We start from the raw sequence: 17,010 nt of genomic DNA, 5'->3' as shown, positions 1-17,010 counted from the left end.
AGCTCCAAAGCTGATAAAAAAAACAGTAAATATGTTAAGGGGTACTAAAGTGAATTCTAAATTTGGTTACTTCAAGTGACTATAAATTTAAGCAGATAAACACAAGACTATCTAGTGAAAAAATGAAAATATTTGACTGCAAAAGTACAGCTGGAGGGCAGGGCACAATGTTATTTGAGGCACAAGACAATAAATCCCTAGGAGTTTGACTTCTGGGATACACTCAGGTCGAGAAATATACGAGTGCCCCAGAGAGTATAAAGTTCAGGGTCACAGAGAGTTTCTTGCAAAATTTTCTGACTCTAGACAAGAATCTGCCAGAGTATTTCATGTTGTTGCCAGCTTGCAGTAAACCATGGTGATAACACTTGGTATCTCATGCTAGAAATAGTGTTTTTCATCCATGCTTTCCATATTGCTTTACAATAGTGATCCAGTTAGCAGGTGCTGTAATTTCTTTCTGGTACTGTGTGTTTTGGTGATGTGGAATGTGCTGTAAAATTTACTACTTCCTGTGCTCCAGAATTGGCCCTTTCATTAGAATAAAATAATTATATCTTAGAATGCCTCTTAGCAATTCTTTATGCAAAAAAAGCCAAAAATCACAAACTTTTATGATATGAACTGTCAACTCATGCAGAGCTCACCTTCCTCTGTAAGCAGGCAGCTGGTATCAGTTGTATCCTGTTCCTCACTTTACCAAATGGGTTGTATGTGAAGATGAAGCAAAACCAGTTAGCCCAAAAGTAAGCATAAAAGTTGCTAGCTATTTCATTACCCAGCATAGCACTGTCAAAGTCTCTTCTTTACATCTTGTGACCTCAGTATTCTTTAAAAAGACTTCACAATTTAGGATTCATAATTTTTGACACTCAGCTGTATGTGCAGTTATGCTAATGTAAAGAAACTAATACTCCTTATCAGTACATTGCTGACTACTGACAAAATAACTCTGTTGTATAGAATTGGATAGAGGTATGCCAACAGAAACCCCCCCTAGTATATACAGAGCCAATGTTTTCCTAAACATGCACATCATACCTCCCCTGCACCCCTGAAACCTGAATCTGCGTTATCCAGGATTAAATTGCAGTAACTCCATTTGTTTCCCAGGAGAAGTCACTGGGGCACTAAAAGTGCGTGTGCTGTTACACATCAGTTGAATGGCTCATCTCAGCTGATGCACTGAAAGCGTAGAGCGAGACTGTACAATCAAGTTTCATATGACAAACTGTCAATCAATGAATTAAAAGTCAACCTTGAGTGAACAAGGAGATACCACTTTGTGTTCTTCTGTGCAGTTGCAGAAAAGATATCTGATAATTCGGCAGTAGCATCTCTACTTCATCTTGTAATGTATTGCAGAATTTTTTAATTTATAAGGGCAAAAGTTGATGTGATTTTTCAGTGTTTAGCAATTTGCATGTACTTCCTATATATGTGGTTAATAAATGCTTTCTGTTCCTGCATGGAAAGGCAGAAATATACAATAAAAAGAAACTCTTTAGAGGAATAAAAACCTGGAGCAAAAAGAAAATATTTCTTCTTAGGCATCTGAATTAAATTTTTTGAGTAAATATTGTGCTTTTTATTCACTCAGTTGTCCCTCTGTTATTTTAAAATAACTGAGCCTATGTACTGAAGAACATTAACATTAGACATGAGCCAGTAACCTCTGCCTTACCTTCCTCACGTCAGCTGTAGCTGAAATTGCCTGGACTGGTAAGAGGAGAGGGGTGTGAGGCAGCAGCAGGAGCCCAGGGGCAGAAAGAGGCCACTGCAGGGATTCAGGAAAGGTAAAGAGGAGAGGGGAGAAAAGAAGTAGAAGGGAAAGAGGAGGAGGCAGAAGCAGCAGAAAACATAAGAGTTGAAGTACAGTCCACCAGACCTTAGATGTCTTTTGCTCAGAACATCAGGAAAGAGCCACGTGTATGCTTGTATATATTACAGTAGGTAGATTCAAAAAGGTTTAGTCTTTAGAGCAGAAAGTTATTCAGTTAACAAACACATTGTTGCAATGAACAGGCATAAGAAAAAGCTGAAATGGAGACTGTAGCAGCTTGGAAAAAGGCACTGGACATCTTACAAAGGAGTGCCCCCGTAGGCATGTCCTGGACTTAATTTACCACTGGATTTAATCTGATACTGTGATCAGATCTCTTCTGCTTTTGTGACACGAGCACAGTGATGGATGTCTAAGTTGTAGCCATTTATCCAATGCTGGTTTTGCTGCTGGGGCCCCATCAGCTTGCAGTATACTCATTTCTTTCTGTTCATGAAACTGTGCTGCTCACCTTGCCCATAGCTGTGTTTCTGAGTTTCATCACTAGCTGGAGATAATGGGTGTAATTTTATTCAGGGGTGGAGATGATGGGGCCTGTTTATGATAAAAGTTCTCATCTCATATAAAAGGCTTTATTATTTCTGAAGGTAACTTGCAACCAAATAATCCCTTCTACAGCATGTAATCAGCAGAAGAAAAACATTTTTCATGGTGTTTTTATGTATAAGTGACAAAATTCTGCCTAAGTTTTGCTGACCTTTCAGAGCTAACGTATAAACATTTTTCAAGTACTAGATGTCCTAATAAATCAAGGAAGGAAAGCTATATTATGGCCTTGCATCACTCTGTAATGACTAGAAGAATTTGGTGATGTTTTCATGTAGGGAAGTCCTCACTTCAGAAACAGTATTAACATGTTAAGATGATACAGTCTTCCACTCTGTATTATTTCCCTTGCTTATAAGGGGCTGGAACTGCTACCTCCTGAACTCAGACACTATTACAAATTGTGAAAGTAGGACAAATACACTTCAGTGTTCTCAGAAGAGTCCCCTTTAACCACTGCTGAAGTTGGGTCACGCTAGGTCTGGCTGGAATATTCATGGAAACATACTAAGGATTCTCACATGGTCTGTGAGCATGGCTCAATTAGGAGGAAGTAACTCCCTAAATCATTTCAGTTTGTTCCACAAGAGCATATTTCTCTCAAGCCTGGATTCTGCATATTTGTGAAGGTCAGAACAAGTGTGAAGCCTCAGGAGCTCTGCAGTGAATGTCTCCTCACAAGTTCCCTGTGTAGCTCTGTGCTTTCCCACATTATGCCTTCTCTTGGGGATGAAATCTGACAAATCAGAAAATCCTCATATGCCGTAATCATGGAAAGGTTTACTGCTTTCTGCAGAGGTTCTGACATGATTATGATGGCCTTCTTATTATCTGTTGTGTTCAGGTATAGCTTGTTATACAGTGCCACTGTTGTAGCACCTCCTCTGCCGTGATGTTTTTACCTTGTGCATTCACTTTAACATTCCAAGCAGTTTATATTTTTATCTTTTCAGAGTACCCTCTCCACCACAAATGTCTTCACCCTATTCTTCTTTTGTAATCACATGTAGCAAAGCCTTTCAATGTACAAAATGAGAATTCTGCATGGCCTTTGTCCACCTTGACTGTCTGTATTAACATGCTTGACTTAAGTATTCTAATGAAATAAAATGCCTTTCAACTTAATCTGTATTAAGCTATAGGGTGCTACAACAGAAGATTAATGTTTTCAGCTGACGTGCTTAGAGGCAGAGAGGGGTCATTACTGCCCTCTTGTTCCAGACAGAATTCCTCTCCTTAAAGAGAGGGTGCATTCCTCAGGCCTTGTGACAGGCTGACATAGAATTTATTTTCTCGGCAGAAATAATAGTCAGGGTGGAAACTTGCATGTATTGTACAGCAAATCTTTTGTTTCTTTCATTTTTCTTGAGTTAAAAAGGTTAAACATGTTTTCTTGGGAACCTAAAACTATTCTCATTCATCCTAGAAACAGAAACTGTTGTAATACTAGGAGGTAACTTTACATTTCCTTTCACTGATGAACATATAAACCATGATGGAAGGACTGTTTTGTCCTCTCTCATAATAAGCATATTGTGTATTGCATGCTCACTAGCTCTGTTACAGGATAGGAAAATCCTAAACAGGTTTCTTAGATTAACTTAGGCTACTCAAGGTATTTCCTCAGTTCTCCTTTACCTTGAAAATTTTCTCACATAGTTTCAGGATGTTTTCCTTATTTATACCAATTGTCTGAATTTATTGCTTACCAAAGTGTTAATTTTTCTTTCAAGATTTGTCTTTTACTTGTCCTTCTGTTACTTTATTTCCAAACACCAACACAGCTACTGCTGTCTCTTCTTTTTGAAACAACTTCTGGTCTTTTCTTTGTAGCCAAAACTGCCAGGTTGAATGCATTTGATAGGATATTATGCCAAAGATGAACGTTTAAACTGACAACTTGCTTTTATTCATGCTTAAATCAGTATTCCCATCTCTCCTGGAAAAAAAAATTAAAAGCAACTTAATTCAAATCCCTAGTTGTCAAGTGTCTCCTCTACTAAGTAAGGCCTAAATAAGGAATTTGAAGAAGCATTTCCAGAAGAGAGAAATGGTTAATGACCCCCATTTTGTTAACTACCTCTTAAAAAGTAGTTTTTATTCTAATCAGAAGTTGCTTCTTTGGACATCATATGGTCGTTGCTTACATCTGAACATTTCTCCTACAGCTGTTTCAAGTCCTTCTGAAGAGTTAAATATGTTTGATCCAGTAGAAGAGAAACTTAGAATGCAAATTGAAGAAGAAAAAAAAAGGTATTACTTCTGCCTCAGACTTCTGCTATCCTTCAGAAGATAAATTATACTGATAGTATATTCCAATTACAATTCTGCACACACAGTTACCCTCAGGGTTTTCTCTGACATTTGAAAAATGTCAGCTTTGTGGTTCACTAATAGTTTTTAAATTTGTGTATATGCTGTTGGTTTATCTGTAAGATGCCACAGTAGATGACTGGGGAAAATTTATGCTTGGGCTAAAAGCTAAAAATAAATAAAACCAGCTTAATATCCTCCCCGAGGCTTAGTGTTCAAAACTTGTTCTTTGAATCCAAATGTATTATGAACCTTTTTGGTTGATTCAGAAAAGTCTTGCCTTTCTTGACCTAAGGAAAATCTTCAGGTTATACAGGATTGACCAAGTGTAAATAACATGAAGGATACACATTTGTTAACCAGTCCTTGTTCTAATGTTGCTGTAGCCAGGAGTATAAAAGAAAATAGATGCAAAGATATCAGTTCTAAGTGTTTTACTAGCATTTGTTTTATGCGCAATCTCTGAGGAAACTTCTGGCTCTTTCATACTCCTGGTAAATCTCCGAGGATATGTTAGCCAAGGGGCCTGGTTAATGAAGCTTCCATCTGAAAGGGGAATCCATCTCAGCTCCTATCTGAATCCAAGCCCTGGTGGGGTTCTTTATTAATGGTAACATGCTGAGTATTCAAAAGAAATATTTTACATAGTTGATTGAACCTATATTTTAATTGTTAATCAATATTGATCCCATTTGAATTTCATTAATTTTTTTATGAAATAAAAGGGTTTGGGGGATAAGTTTCTTGCACTTATAAAAGCTTTAATAAAACATGAAGCTTTTATAAAACACGACATGCTTCCTTCTACCATCTCTCTGTGTCCCCTGCATCTCTGATTATTATTTATTATTTTATAGTTTAAATCTGTAACTGTTCTAGGTAGGATAAACCTTTTTTCAGATATATGTTGAAAGATCTGTAATATACTTTCTTCTTCTCACATTAGTTATAAAACAATGTTCAATCGCTTCAAAGGGCTGAAGGTAGAGATTGAGCACCTACAGCTTCTTATGGAAAAAGTAAAGATGAAGATGCAAAAAGACTTTGAAGTCTGGTGGTCTGAAGAGGCAAAAAATTTACAGGTATGAAATCACTTTATATTTCTTCCATTTTCATGTAAATATAACATCTTCAATCATTTCTTAAAGTAGTTAATTGACTAAATAGAAAGGAGTATGATTCAGGGTCTTATGCTTATGTAAATTGGACAAAGGTAATGTCCAGTAATAAATCGGACAATGTGAAGCTAACACAAATAAAGAAAAATCATTTCTTTCTTCTCTATTTTCCTGTTTTTATGTCCTCCCAAAAAAATTGATAGGGAAGAATGGACCCAAAATGCCAACAATTCTGAAGGAACATTTAACAAATAGAGAAGATTGGGAAAAATAATCTTTTTTACTGCTAGCAAAACTGTGATTTCATCAGATTTATTCCAGCAAATGTAGTTGCTTTTTTTCCTTTGTTTCAAAGACTCCAGTAACCTTTCAGCTTCCCTAAGCTTCCAGAGGGTTAGCAGCTCTCAGCACAGACTGTGTTCCCTCACTCTCTAGCTGAGGCCCACCAGTGTTTAAGAACCCAGCAGAAACAGAGTGCTCTAATTCAATGACTTGTGTAAAAATGAACTAAAGAGGTGTCATTTTAAACAGTGTATCAGAAATTCATAACACAGTCTGAAGACTACACTCAACTGAAACAATAACACAGCTTTCTTATGCTCCTCTTCTGACACTTTTTTAATGACTTATAAGTAGTGACATGGCATCTCCCAATGAAGCACTGCCATGAAACATATGAAAAGCCTCATGAAAAGAGTACAGTCCATCCCATATCATTTATTATTACCTGGAAAGAAGATTTACCCCTTGAGGAAAAGTTGTTATAAACAAACAAATGTTTAGCCCATTTTTTGCTTAATTCTTGTGAGTATAAATTAAACTGTATTTTTAAGAAAACAGCCTAAAGTTAATACAGAACTGAACATGAGAAACTCAGTTATCCATATAGTGCCACCTAACTAGCTTAAATTCAAGTTATCATCGCAAAATACTTTTCACATTAAAATCCCTAACCGTACTAGTGGCAAAGAGGATAATGTTTTAGTCACCCTCCTGTCTAAATATTTAGGCTTTTCAAAGCACTGCAAGTAATATTCTTGAATCCACTGGAGCACATTTTTCGGTATCCCTTAACAAGAGAGCTCCAAGATGCAGCCTCTCATGATTCATCAGCAGAAGACTAGAAAACTGGAAAAAGTAATTGGGATTGATTTCTTGGATCTTGACCTATCTATACATCTGAGCTGCCTATGAAACTGAAACCAGTAAACACATGCTGTTACATATTAAAAAACTGTAACTTGAGCTTAAAAATACTTGAACCAATTCTAAATACTTTTCTCTTTATTCAGAAGTGTTTGTGCAAGTGGAGAAAATACTGTATGATTCAAACTCGGTGTTTTCTGAATGAGTCATTGCCTACCTTGTTATTGCTGAAACCTATAGGCCAGTATTAAGAACTCTAAAAAATTCCTCTCCTACCTAATTTTGTTTTTTTGATCTAAAACCAGCAGGAAAAGCCAGAGATGGTTACATCACCAAATACTGTGACTGTTTATCCCCAGTTTATCAAATCCTTGCAGCATCTATCAACTAACAGGTAAATTGGTTATTTTTCTCTTCCTTTTTATAGAAGTGCAGTTCACCGGAATGCTTTTGCAAATATCACACTAAAACACTGTATTTACAGTTACAACAGAAATGACTGTGTAGAAAATGAATTTTTATCATTCAGTCATTTTGCAGACATATTGAAGGTAACTTACTGTACATCAGTTCTTTTGACTTATTGGTCTTGGGACCCTGGAAACCTGTCACTAGGGACCCCATGACAGATAAGAAATACAAGCTTGTTATCAATCAACTCTGCTGTATGAGGAGACTATATCTCCTTTGGAATGTATTCAGGGGGCTACAAATCAAAGATGATTAAAAAATTATTTAATATATAGCCAAGATAGATTAGCTGTTGAAAAATGTCACAGTGTTACATTTATGCAGCATATTATTACACAATGATATTACATTTGATATTATAGAATGCTGGTGCATCCTCTACGGTAGAAAAATGTAATTATCTTGTTAGTTTCATCATCAGTCACTTCTGATTTCAAAATGTCTAATTTAAATTTGCAGTAATAAATCTTCCATAGCCATCAAGAAAAGTAGAGTGGAAGAAACCACATACCTGACTGTGCAGTTTCCATATTCATGGATAATAAATTTCCTCTCTCCCTCCCCACCTTTCTCTTGCTCTCTTTTTCTCCTTCTCTCTCCCTGCTTCTCCTTATACAGTTACCATTTCTCTGATGATTGACTTTAAGAATTGGACTCAGTGATCCTTCTGGGTCCCTTCCAACCCAGAGTACTCTGTGATTCGACCTACATTTTCTCTTTTACAGCAAACACAATATATTCTCCGTACCATTAAATAATGAATACTGAATTTTCTTAAAACTGTAAAATATATTCTAAGTTGTATTTTAAACTTCCCTGTATCTGTAGCAAATGCTACAGATATCAGTACAGAAAATTATAGACATAGTCCTTTAAAGTTGTCTAAGAAGACATTTTCAGATGTCTTAAAATGATGAAAACCAACTCTAGTCTCCTCTACTCTGCTTCAGTTCTTATTCTGTGTTCTCTCAAGACTTAAACACTATTTACTTGGCAAATGGCTGTCAGGTTTTAGGCCTAATTTGATCTGTTCATTTCTGATGTTAGGCTGAAGGTTATTTGTCCCACAGAAAAGCTGATGGAACAAAATGTGAGAGCATTTTTGGTCTGTCAGCACAAAGTATCAGGAACAGTGTGGCCAGCAGGACCAGGGAAGTGATTCTTCCCCTGTACTCAGCACTGGTGAGGCCAAACCTTGAGTACTGTGTCCAGTTTTGTGCCCCTCAGTTCAGGAAAGATATTGAGGTGCTGGAGCAGGTCCAGAAAAGAGCAATGAAGCTGATGAAGGGACTCGAGCACAAGTCCCATGGGGAGAGGCTGAGGGAGCTGGGATTGTTTAGCCTGGAGAAGAGGAGGCTTGGGGGAGACCTCATCACTCTCTACAACTCTCTGACAGCAGGTTGTAGCCAGGTGGGGGTTGGTCTCTTCTCCCAGGCAACCAGCAGTAAGACAAGAGGGCACGGTCTTAAGCTGTGCCAGGGAAGGATTAGGTTAGATATTAGGAAGAAATTGTTTACAGAGAGAATAATCAGACATTAGAATGGGCTGCCCAGGGAGGTGGCGTGTTCACCGTCCCTGGAGGTTTTTAAGATGAGACTGGATGTGGCACTTAGTGCCATGGTCTAATAACCATAGCAGTGTTGGATCAGGGGTTGGACTTGATGATCTTGGTCTTTTCCAGCCCGGTTGATTCTATGATTCTGTGAAAGTCAGCCAAATTAGCTCAAGCAATCCATGACTGTCACTCTCTTTAACTTTGTACTGCGTTGAACTAAGCACCTCTTGCACAACCTCTCTGCCCCCCCAACCTAGGAAACAACAATTTTCAGTCGGTGTCTTGATGCATTGCTCGGGACAGTGATAGCTTTTGCAGTCTGAATTAGAATCAAAAAGAACATATGGTAATGCCCAGGCACTTTCCAGTGCAATGGGAAACTGGTCTCCAGCAGCGGTGCATCTTCCATCCCCTACCCTAGCTCAGAAGCAAAATTTTATAACTGATTTCTGTATAATTTTTATTTAAGCTTTTCTATCAAAGGCCTTTACTGTTAATGTTTATTACTGGAGGAGAGGTCTCAACGAAGTCTGTCTGGCATTTTGAATAGAATGGTGTCTTGTTGCTTTCAGCTGCCAAGCTTACTGCCCCACATAATTTCTTGCAAAAAAAGCAGATGTTCTTTACAGTGAACAGTTTCTCTGTGTCTAAGTAATGGGCATGTTGGCTGAGACTGACTGTATGATCCTTGCATACATATCACAGTCACAGAATATTCATCTTCTGGAACTTAAATCGTAGATGGAGTCAGAATGAATATAGTTTTAATTTCCCATCTCTATCAATATTCTTGCAATAATCTTTAGAAGTCAACTACTCTTTCCTTCCTACAGTTTTAGAAAGTTGATCTTATTTTATGTTAGGCTGTTCAAACATTTCCAGTGTGATGTATATGGAAATAGAAACATTATTTCTGCTTTTTGTGAGACAGGACCTGGAGGCTTAACATCTCACTGTGCATGAAAATTTACTTTTTCCCCTACCTGATGTAATAACATTCTAGAGTAAAAGTTTTCAATTTAACAGGCTTTAAGAGAATAAAATAGAGAAAATTTATTTCCCAAGGATTTCCTTGACCCCAGCTGACACAGGAACTTAACATACCAGTTCCTGTGATGGTGTAGAATGAGCCCAGCTACAGTTGCTCCTCTTAGTTGAGTAGTCCTGAGACACAAATGGCTCTACGTTCCTAACTCACCTAGAAATGAACAATCTCTCTTTGAAATTATATTGTTATCTTCATCCAGCAGAATAACCAGTCACAAAAGAAAAAGCTGACATAAATTGTATTTGAAGTAAAGTGGTGTAAATAAAACCTATTTACAAGATGGAATTCAGTTAACAAGCGTGTTCAATAGATGTAAGATCTAAAACTTAGTGGGCTTCATGTCAGAAATCTAAGACTGCTGTTGACCGAGTAAGTGTGCAGTAAAACCTTTCAGACAAACTCCTGAATATGAATATAGTCCTCAGGATTAGAAATAACAAATTATCTATCTCAGCCTACAAAGGATACAGGTATAGTCTATAACCTTTTTTGAGATTTTTATATGTGTTTGAGCAAAATCTTTTGATCACCGTGTAGCACACAATTTGTGTGGATTGTTATTTTTTGACACACCTTAGTCTTGTTATCAGAGAAAATTAAACCTTGGGAGAGCTCAGATCATATTTTATACTAAATTAATTTATAACTAAAATAACAGACAAGGGAAGCTGGTAATCCTTTTGAGGCTTAAGAAGGATACACACATATAAAAGGCATTTGATTCATGGCCAAACATCTCTCTTTTTACAATTGAAAAAAAATTACTGAATTGTTAAGTGTTGATATGAGTGCGTGTTAATAAAAGAGTTGAACTGTGAGTATTTCAACCTCAGTCAGTAAGGTTTGAAAGCTTGTAGTGATAACTGCAACTCATACTGTATATATGTTTATGTCTCTTCATGGGTTCCTGTCAAGTCTGCAAAAAGACTCAAAATGCATGTTGGGCTCAGCACTCCAGGTGTGCTTCACTTCAGCATTCAAGCACAGCATTTTGTTTTTCCTCATATAGTCTTCTCCCACAATGCCTTTCATTAAGGAATTTGTCAGGTTCTTGTCTATTCAAGTTACTTTTCTTACTGAACATTTGATTTCAGTAGTGTTAAACTGTTCTTGTATTCCCCTCAAATCAAGCAAATAGTTATTCAAATCTTATAAAAAGTTTTGGATTTTTTTCCTTCTCTCAGAAGGAATGCATTCCAGTCTCAGTCAGATCTTTCTTAACCTTACTCATCCCCTTTTACTGAATCTCATTTGTCCTATTCCAGCCAGACCCAAGTATGTTAAATCTCAGACTCCTTGGCTGTCCTATTTCTTCTTCAAAATCTTCCTAGCACTTTAGATTCCCCTGGAGATATTTTCAGATAACTCTTCATGTTCTCTGATGACTTTGAGCATCAGATTTTCTAACAATTATTGTCCTCGATTGCAAAATTTCCTTCCTGTATTAATGCTGTGTGAAACAAGGGCAATGTTTACATGTTTTGCAGCATTCTCTAATTATTTTTTATTCCTGCCAATTTTCCTCAATGTTACATGATGATAAAATATAATCTGGGAATAACATCATCAATTAATGACATTTCAAAGGTTTTCACATTCTGTGGTGACAACTTGAACAATGTGTCTGTGAATTTGCAAGCTAGGCCAAATTTGATTTTGTAACCAACTACTAAAATGCTCAGCTTTTAAGCAGCTTGAATCTTTCCTGTCTTTACACAGAACATCTGTTCCCCTCATGTCCAAGGCTCAGATGACCGGAGAACTGCAACTGAGGGTTTTTTAACATTACAGAGGTTGCACACCTTCGAATTTTTCACTTTCTATTTTAATCTACCTGATTTTCCACTATTTTTCAGCTGACAGATTAAGCATTCATACTATGAGATGTATCATCTCTCCAGTTTCTCTACCCTGTGTGCTTGATGGAGCTGATCAGTCCATGGGTCAGTTGTTTCTGGTCCTTGGGTTCCTGCAGCAAGGGAAGCACTGCTGCAACACTATGTACATATCTCTAGCTGCTGCTCCATGCCTGACTGAGAAATATACCCCCAATAGAGGATACCCCCTCTCTCCCCCAAAAAAGCAAGTTATCCACTGGGTGGAACTTCAGGTATGAGGTTAAAAAAACAAACTTGAGAAACAAAAACAAACAAATCTGACAGACTATCTTTAATCTCCAGAAAAAAAGCAGGAATTTTACTAAAGTTGCCAGGAAGCAGTGTTTTGAGACTTCTTAAATTCAACTCAAGGAAAAATCAGATAGATTCAGAATGAAAATGGGAATTATACATTGTCAAAACAACCCGAATGATGTTAGAGCTTAGGAGACAGACAAAGAGACAGGCCTTATATATCTTGTATGTCCATCCAAATCCAAAATGTGATCTAGGAGTGCCTATTTGCAAATTACAGAAATTTTGGTTCAATGGCACCTCTAGAGATCTCTAGACCAACCTCTTGCTTGAAGACAATCATCACACTAAAGTGGGTCAGCTATGGTTTTGTTTGGCTTTGTTGAGCATCCTGAGATGTCCAGTCCTTCAGGCATAGCACACAGAGAGTCATATCATTACCCCCACCCCATGCTGTCATAATGACTTTCCAATAAATTTTGAGCATTACTAGAAAATTTCTCATCACTGGAACAGCATCTAACACTCAGATGAAGGAGGAGAGTCCTGACATCTAAGAACAGTCTAGGAGCAAGTTGCATCTGAGCATACAAACCACTGCACAGCAAAATTACACTCTTTTGTCACCTTATAATTCAACATATCTTGCAATGCCATTATCAGCGCTTCAGTACGAAGGATGCAAATTATCCCCATACAGGCCATCCTTCTAGCCTAGGGATTAAACAAATCTCTGGGATACATAAAACATGGATTTGAGTTGTGCCAAGCTTAGGAACTCATCTGTTAGATTACTACACTAATTATTAACCTCATGTGGAAGCAGCACTTTGAGTCATTTTAAAAAACAGTTATAAGATGCCTTATACATTTTCTTAAGAGTTTGCATCCCACATCAAAAATGTCTGGCTGCAACCCCAGAGGCAGAGGATAGAAGGTTAAGGTCCATCTCTAAGCATGTTAATGTTAATTCCCTGATTCTGGCATCATCTCTTTCAGTGTAAATGTTTTTTTTTAATATCACCTTTCTTGGGTACCCAATTCTTGCAAAGCACCGTAAGGCAAATTTTGGCATATTGTCCCTGGGTCCAGGAATCCATTTGAAAGTGAGATCCCTAGAGATAAAACTTTGCCACACCTGTAGCGTCTAGGATTTTTTAATTGTTCGGAATCTAAATCCCCTTTAAAAGGTGGATTTAACAATTTTGAATAATAAGTTTCATTTAAATTCAATGGAAAAAATTGCTACAACTAGAAACGACTGCACTTTAAAAATAAAATACTTCAGCTGACTCACAGTATTTGTAAAATTATACATTCTATGCATGATAAATAAAAAGCAAATAAGCTTATTCCAATTAAAAGAAAGCAATGAAAAAGAATCACATTAAGTCACATTACCTTACATTTGTTGTAGGCTAAGAATAGAGTCGTAGATGGTTGCTATGGTTTAGTTGATGTATAGTGATTTATTAAACCACAATTATATGACTTGGATGCCTAGGTATCTCAAGGTACTAACACAGAGTGCTTTTAGAAAACTGAATTTAAAAGCCTAAATCACTTCTTTTTTAAGAACTGCCAAATCAGTGGAAAAAATGTTCAGGAAATCCTAAGGCAGAATGATGATGTGAAGTTCCCAGATATTGTTAAACCACATAGTAGGTAATAACATCACACATCCTTTCTAGCTCTTGTAATATGTAGGTGTAATAAAGTACAGAAAATTATTAACTTCAAATACTATAATGCTTTAGTTGAATTAGGCAGGTGTGAATGGCATGGGACTTGAGGAGTTAAAGAGGAACATACAGCAAAACTAAAACTGTTCATCTGAAAATGACTTATACTCCTGGGCACAATATCTTCTGCAAAACTGAACCTGGCACAGTGTAATGCAGTAAAATTTTAGTAATAAATTTCTTTCCTTTTTCAAGTTCTCTGCCAGAAATATCAATTCATCAGCCAAAAACGAACTAACTACTGCAGAGTTAGAAAAGCAAGAACTTGCCAATCCTGCCATCTACTGGAAAAATCCTTAAACTGGGTAATTCAGTGTTTCCACTCTAAGATTGGGACTGGATCCGACAGCATATGCAACCCCTGGGGAAAGAAGAGAGTCCCTAGATATCCAGTGGCAGAAAACTGCCTCCCTAGCAGTGAGCTTCCTTGCTAATGGTATCTGCAGGGGCAGGAATGCACAGCAGCTGTTTGCAATATATTTGGCTATCATCAACAAGTCACATCCCAAAGTCCTCGCTGAGTCTTTATCCAGTCTCCCACTGATTTTCGTAATAATTTTGCCTGACTAAAGAAAGAATGGAAAATGAGCTAAGGCCTCACTTGGCTAATAGTCAGTTTGGGAACTAAATATACCATTCCTAACTCTACATCAGATACATCAAAGTGCTTTACAAGCCCAGCTTAGAAGGCAAATACTAAAAGTATAATCTTTATGAGCTTATTTGTCATTCTTTCATAGCCACATAGCTACACAGATCTAATCATCATATGGATCAGACTGAAAATCTTCTTCCAGTAAACAAGTGCTTTATATAGATCTAAAAAAATCTTGAAAAACATCTTTGTAGTTACTTAGTGTATGTATTCATATTTGCAACACAAGGATTAAATTCTTTTTTCATTTCTTTAATTTCCTTCATTTTCCTTCATTTCTTCATTTCCCATTCCAGTTTTTCAGAGATCACAAGAGTCAGCCCTAATGAAGATCCAGCTGGGAAAAACAATTCCATCACTGTTAGTAATCCGACTTTAAAAACAAGGTAAGAAGTGTACCTGGGCTATTCAGACGAGAAAGGAAAGCACTAAGTACAATGCCTAGATAATTCCCCATCAGACTATTTAACAGCAGTCTCCTCGAAAAATAAAAATGTAATAGAACTTGCAGATTTTCCTCCAACTTCCAAAACAACAACAAGGCTGTCACATAGCTTTACACCAATCAGCTGCATTATCAGCATTAAAGATGTGGTTTCTTGTTTGGTCTGAGGCTTTTTTCCCTATAAGCTAATGAATCCTCATGAGTATCTCTCCCCAGAGAAAGGGACTCTTTCAGAGTAAATAAAATATTTGAAAAGAAGAGAGATCAGAGTATTTACATATTGCAGAATTGCAGAATGCAGGAACTAGGCAGAGATTCTTTTCATACTTGTAATTTTGTCCTTAAAATTTTGTCCTCCTACAAATTATTCCATTAAAATAAAATGACAACAGTAGCTCAGGTGTGTCAGCCTTGGAAAAGGTTACATGTCATGTTTTCTCAAAAGAGGTACTGTTTCATGAAAATTAACTTAGCAGGATAACAAACTATTGGTTTTTTGAGCCTCTGTTTTTCCATATTCTTTTCTCGCACTGAAACACTGTGCTGAATCACTATACTTACTGAAGTTATACTCTTATTGTGCTCAACAGTTCTGGGTATTAAGGCCTTTAGGAAAATACAGTTAAGTTACTATTTTTCATACTGCATTAGTAAGAACAAAACACAAGGGTTTTTTTCTTTCATTTTCCAAAACAATCCAGAATAGGAAAAAATTGGAAAATTTCATCCCCCAAAACCTGTTTAAATGTTTTAAATTGCATTTCGTTTCAGGAAAAGCAGAAGAAAAAGAGAAGCTAAAATGGAGTTAGACCATACCTTCTCAAATATATTGTGGTTTTCTTTACTTTTTATACTGATGCTAATCAAATTAAAATTAATAAGAGAATAGTTCTTTACTGGTGTTCTGCAATCACCTTGTAAATTTCATAAAAATGGGGGGGGTAATTTCTACTTTATTTTTCCATTTTGGTTCACTGATTCAGCAAGTGAGAACTTCATTAGTTGAACAAAGATAAGGATATGAGACTGCTGTTTATGTCAGTCACAATTTCCTCCTATTGCAATAGTCAGTAAGGAACAGAGGAAATAACTATAATTACAAATGTAGGATATGCAAAAAAAAAGGGTTCTCCCTTCAGTTCCACTTCTCCTTCTGTATTTGAAATTTTTATCACTGTATTTCTGTCAGTGTATTTGTTTGGAAATTAAGCACTGTATTAGTGCTTAATCTTCAACCAAGGTTAAAGACACAGGCCCAAATTCTTAGCTTTCTTAGCTTATTAGAACAGCTTAATTGTATTACATCATCTTATACCACCAGAGAGTCAATGATTTGAGTGCATATATACAAGTGTTCAGCTGGGACTGGAGACTCAGCAGCAGAAAGAAGTTGCATCTGTCAGGAAATGTCATGAATGTCATGTGATTGTTTACTTCTGTGTATGGATGAAAATTTAATTCCTTCATAGTAGGCAAAAATACTATTGATCAGTTCAAATTTATAGCAGCCTGAAGCAAACAAAGCACACAGCATAGTCACATCCATCATTTCCTTCGTAAACTCGCTACATTAGGCTTTTCCACTTGCTGAGTCTTTGACTCAGCAGTAAAATATTTTTAACCCTTTGTGAGAGGCTTTATAGCTGATAAGCATGTAGTTTTACCACATACTAACCTTAACTAATTGGTTAATATTGACTAATATTGGCTAATCAGTAAGAAGTCGTGACTCAGTTCTCCTCTAAAATGTGCCTTCTCCAAGAATGTATGGAAGAACAAAGTCCTTCATAGTGAAAAAAGAGGAGATAGAAAAATTAACCTTACTCACTTGAGTCCACAAGTATACTTCTTATTTCAGGACCCCACAAAGTTCAAGTACATCTATTCCTCTGACTGGAGACAGCCAGGCTGATGCTGACATCCTAGCTTTCATGAAAGCAAGACAGAGGATCCTGCAAAGGAAAGGTAAATCCTGCCAAAAAAATAGGAAGCCAAA

The 17,010-nt window shown here is 36.8% G+C and overlaps 1 protein-coding gene across 9 annotated transcripts in view; it reads left to right on the top strand.

The window, feature by feature from the left end:
• KIF6 (kinesin family member 6) overlaps nt 1-17,010 on the top strand; it is a 163,267-nt gene that overhangs the window by 133,888 nt on the left and 12,369 nt on the right. For 5 of the 9 annotated variants that reach the window (XR_007903786.1, XM_051782878.1, XM_051782875.1 and 2 more), the window contains 5 exons: nt 4,558-4,642; nt 5,649-5,784; nt 7,272-7,360; nt 14,866-14,955; nt 16,873-16,979. Coding sequence is in view for 5 of the 9 variants with exons in the window: in XM_051782878.1 (XP_051638838.1) it covers nt 4,558-4,642; nt 5,649-5,784; nt 7,272-7,360; nt 14,866-14,955; nt 16,873-16,979 (507 nt within the window). In the remaining 4 variants the exon portion in view is untranslated. Of the gene's footprint in view, nt 1-4,557; nt 4,643-5,648; nt 5,785-7,271; nt 7,361-14,865; nt 14,956-16,872; nt 16,980-17,010 lie in introns of those variants that run through there. The other 4 variants (XM_051782876.1, XR_007903787.1, XR_007903788.1 and 1 more) reach the window with 4 other exon arrangements.

Source organism: Manacus candei, unplaced genomic scaffold, assembly GCF_025592945.1.
Source record: "Manacus candei isolate 608988 ecotype Guabito, Panama unplaced genomic scaffold, ASM2559294v1 h1tg000017l, whole genome shotgun sequence".
Lineage (NCBI taxonomy): Eukaryota > Metazoa > Chordata > Aves > Passeriformes > Pipridae > Manacus > Manacus candei.
Note: the sequence above shows the minus strand (reverse complement) of the source record. Positions and strands in the feature narration are given on the sequence as shown.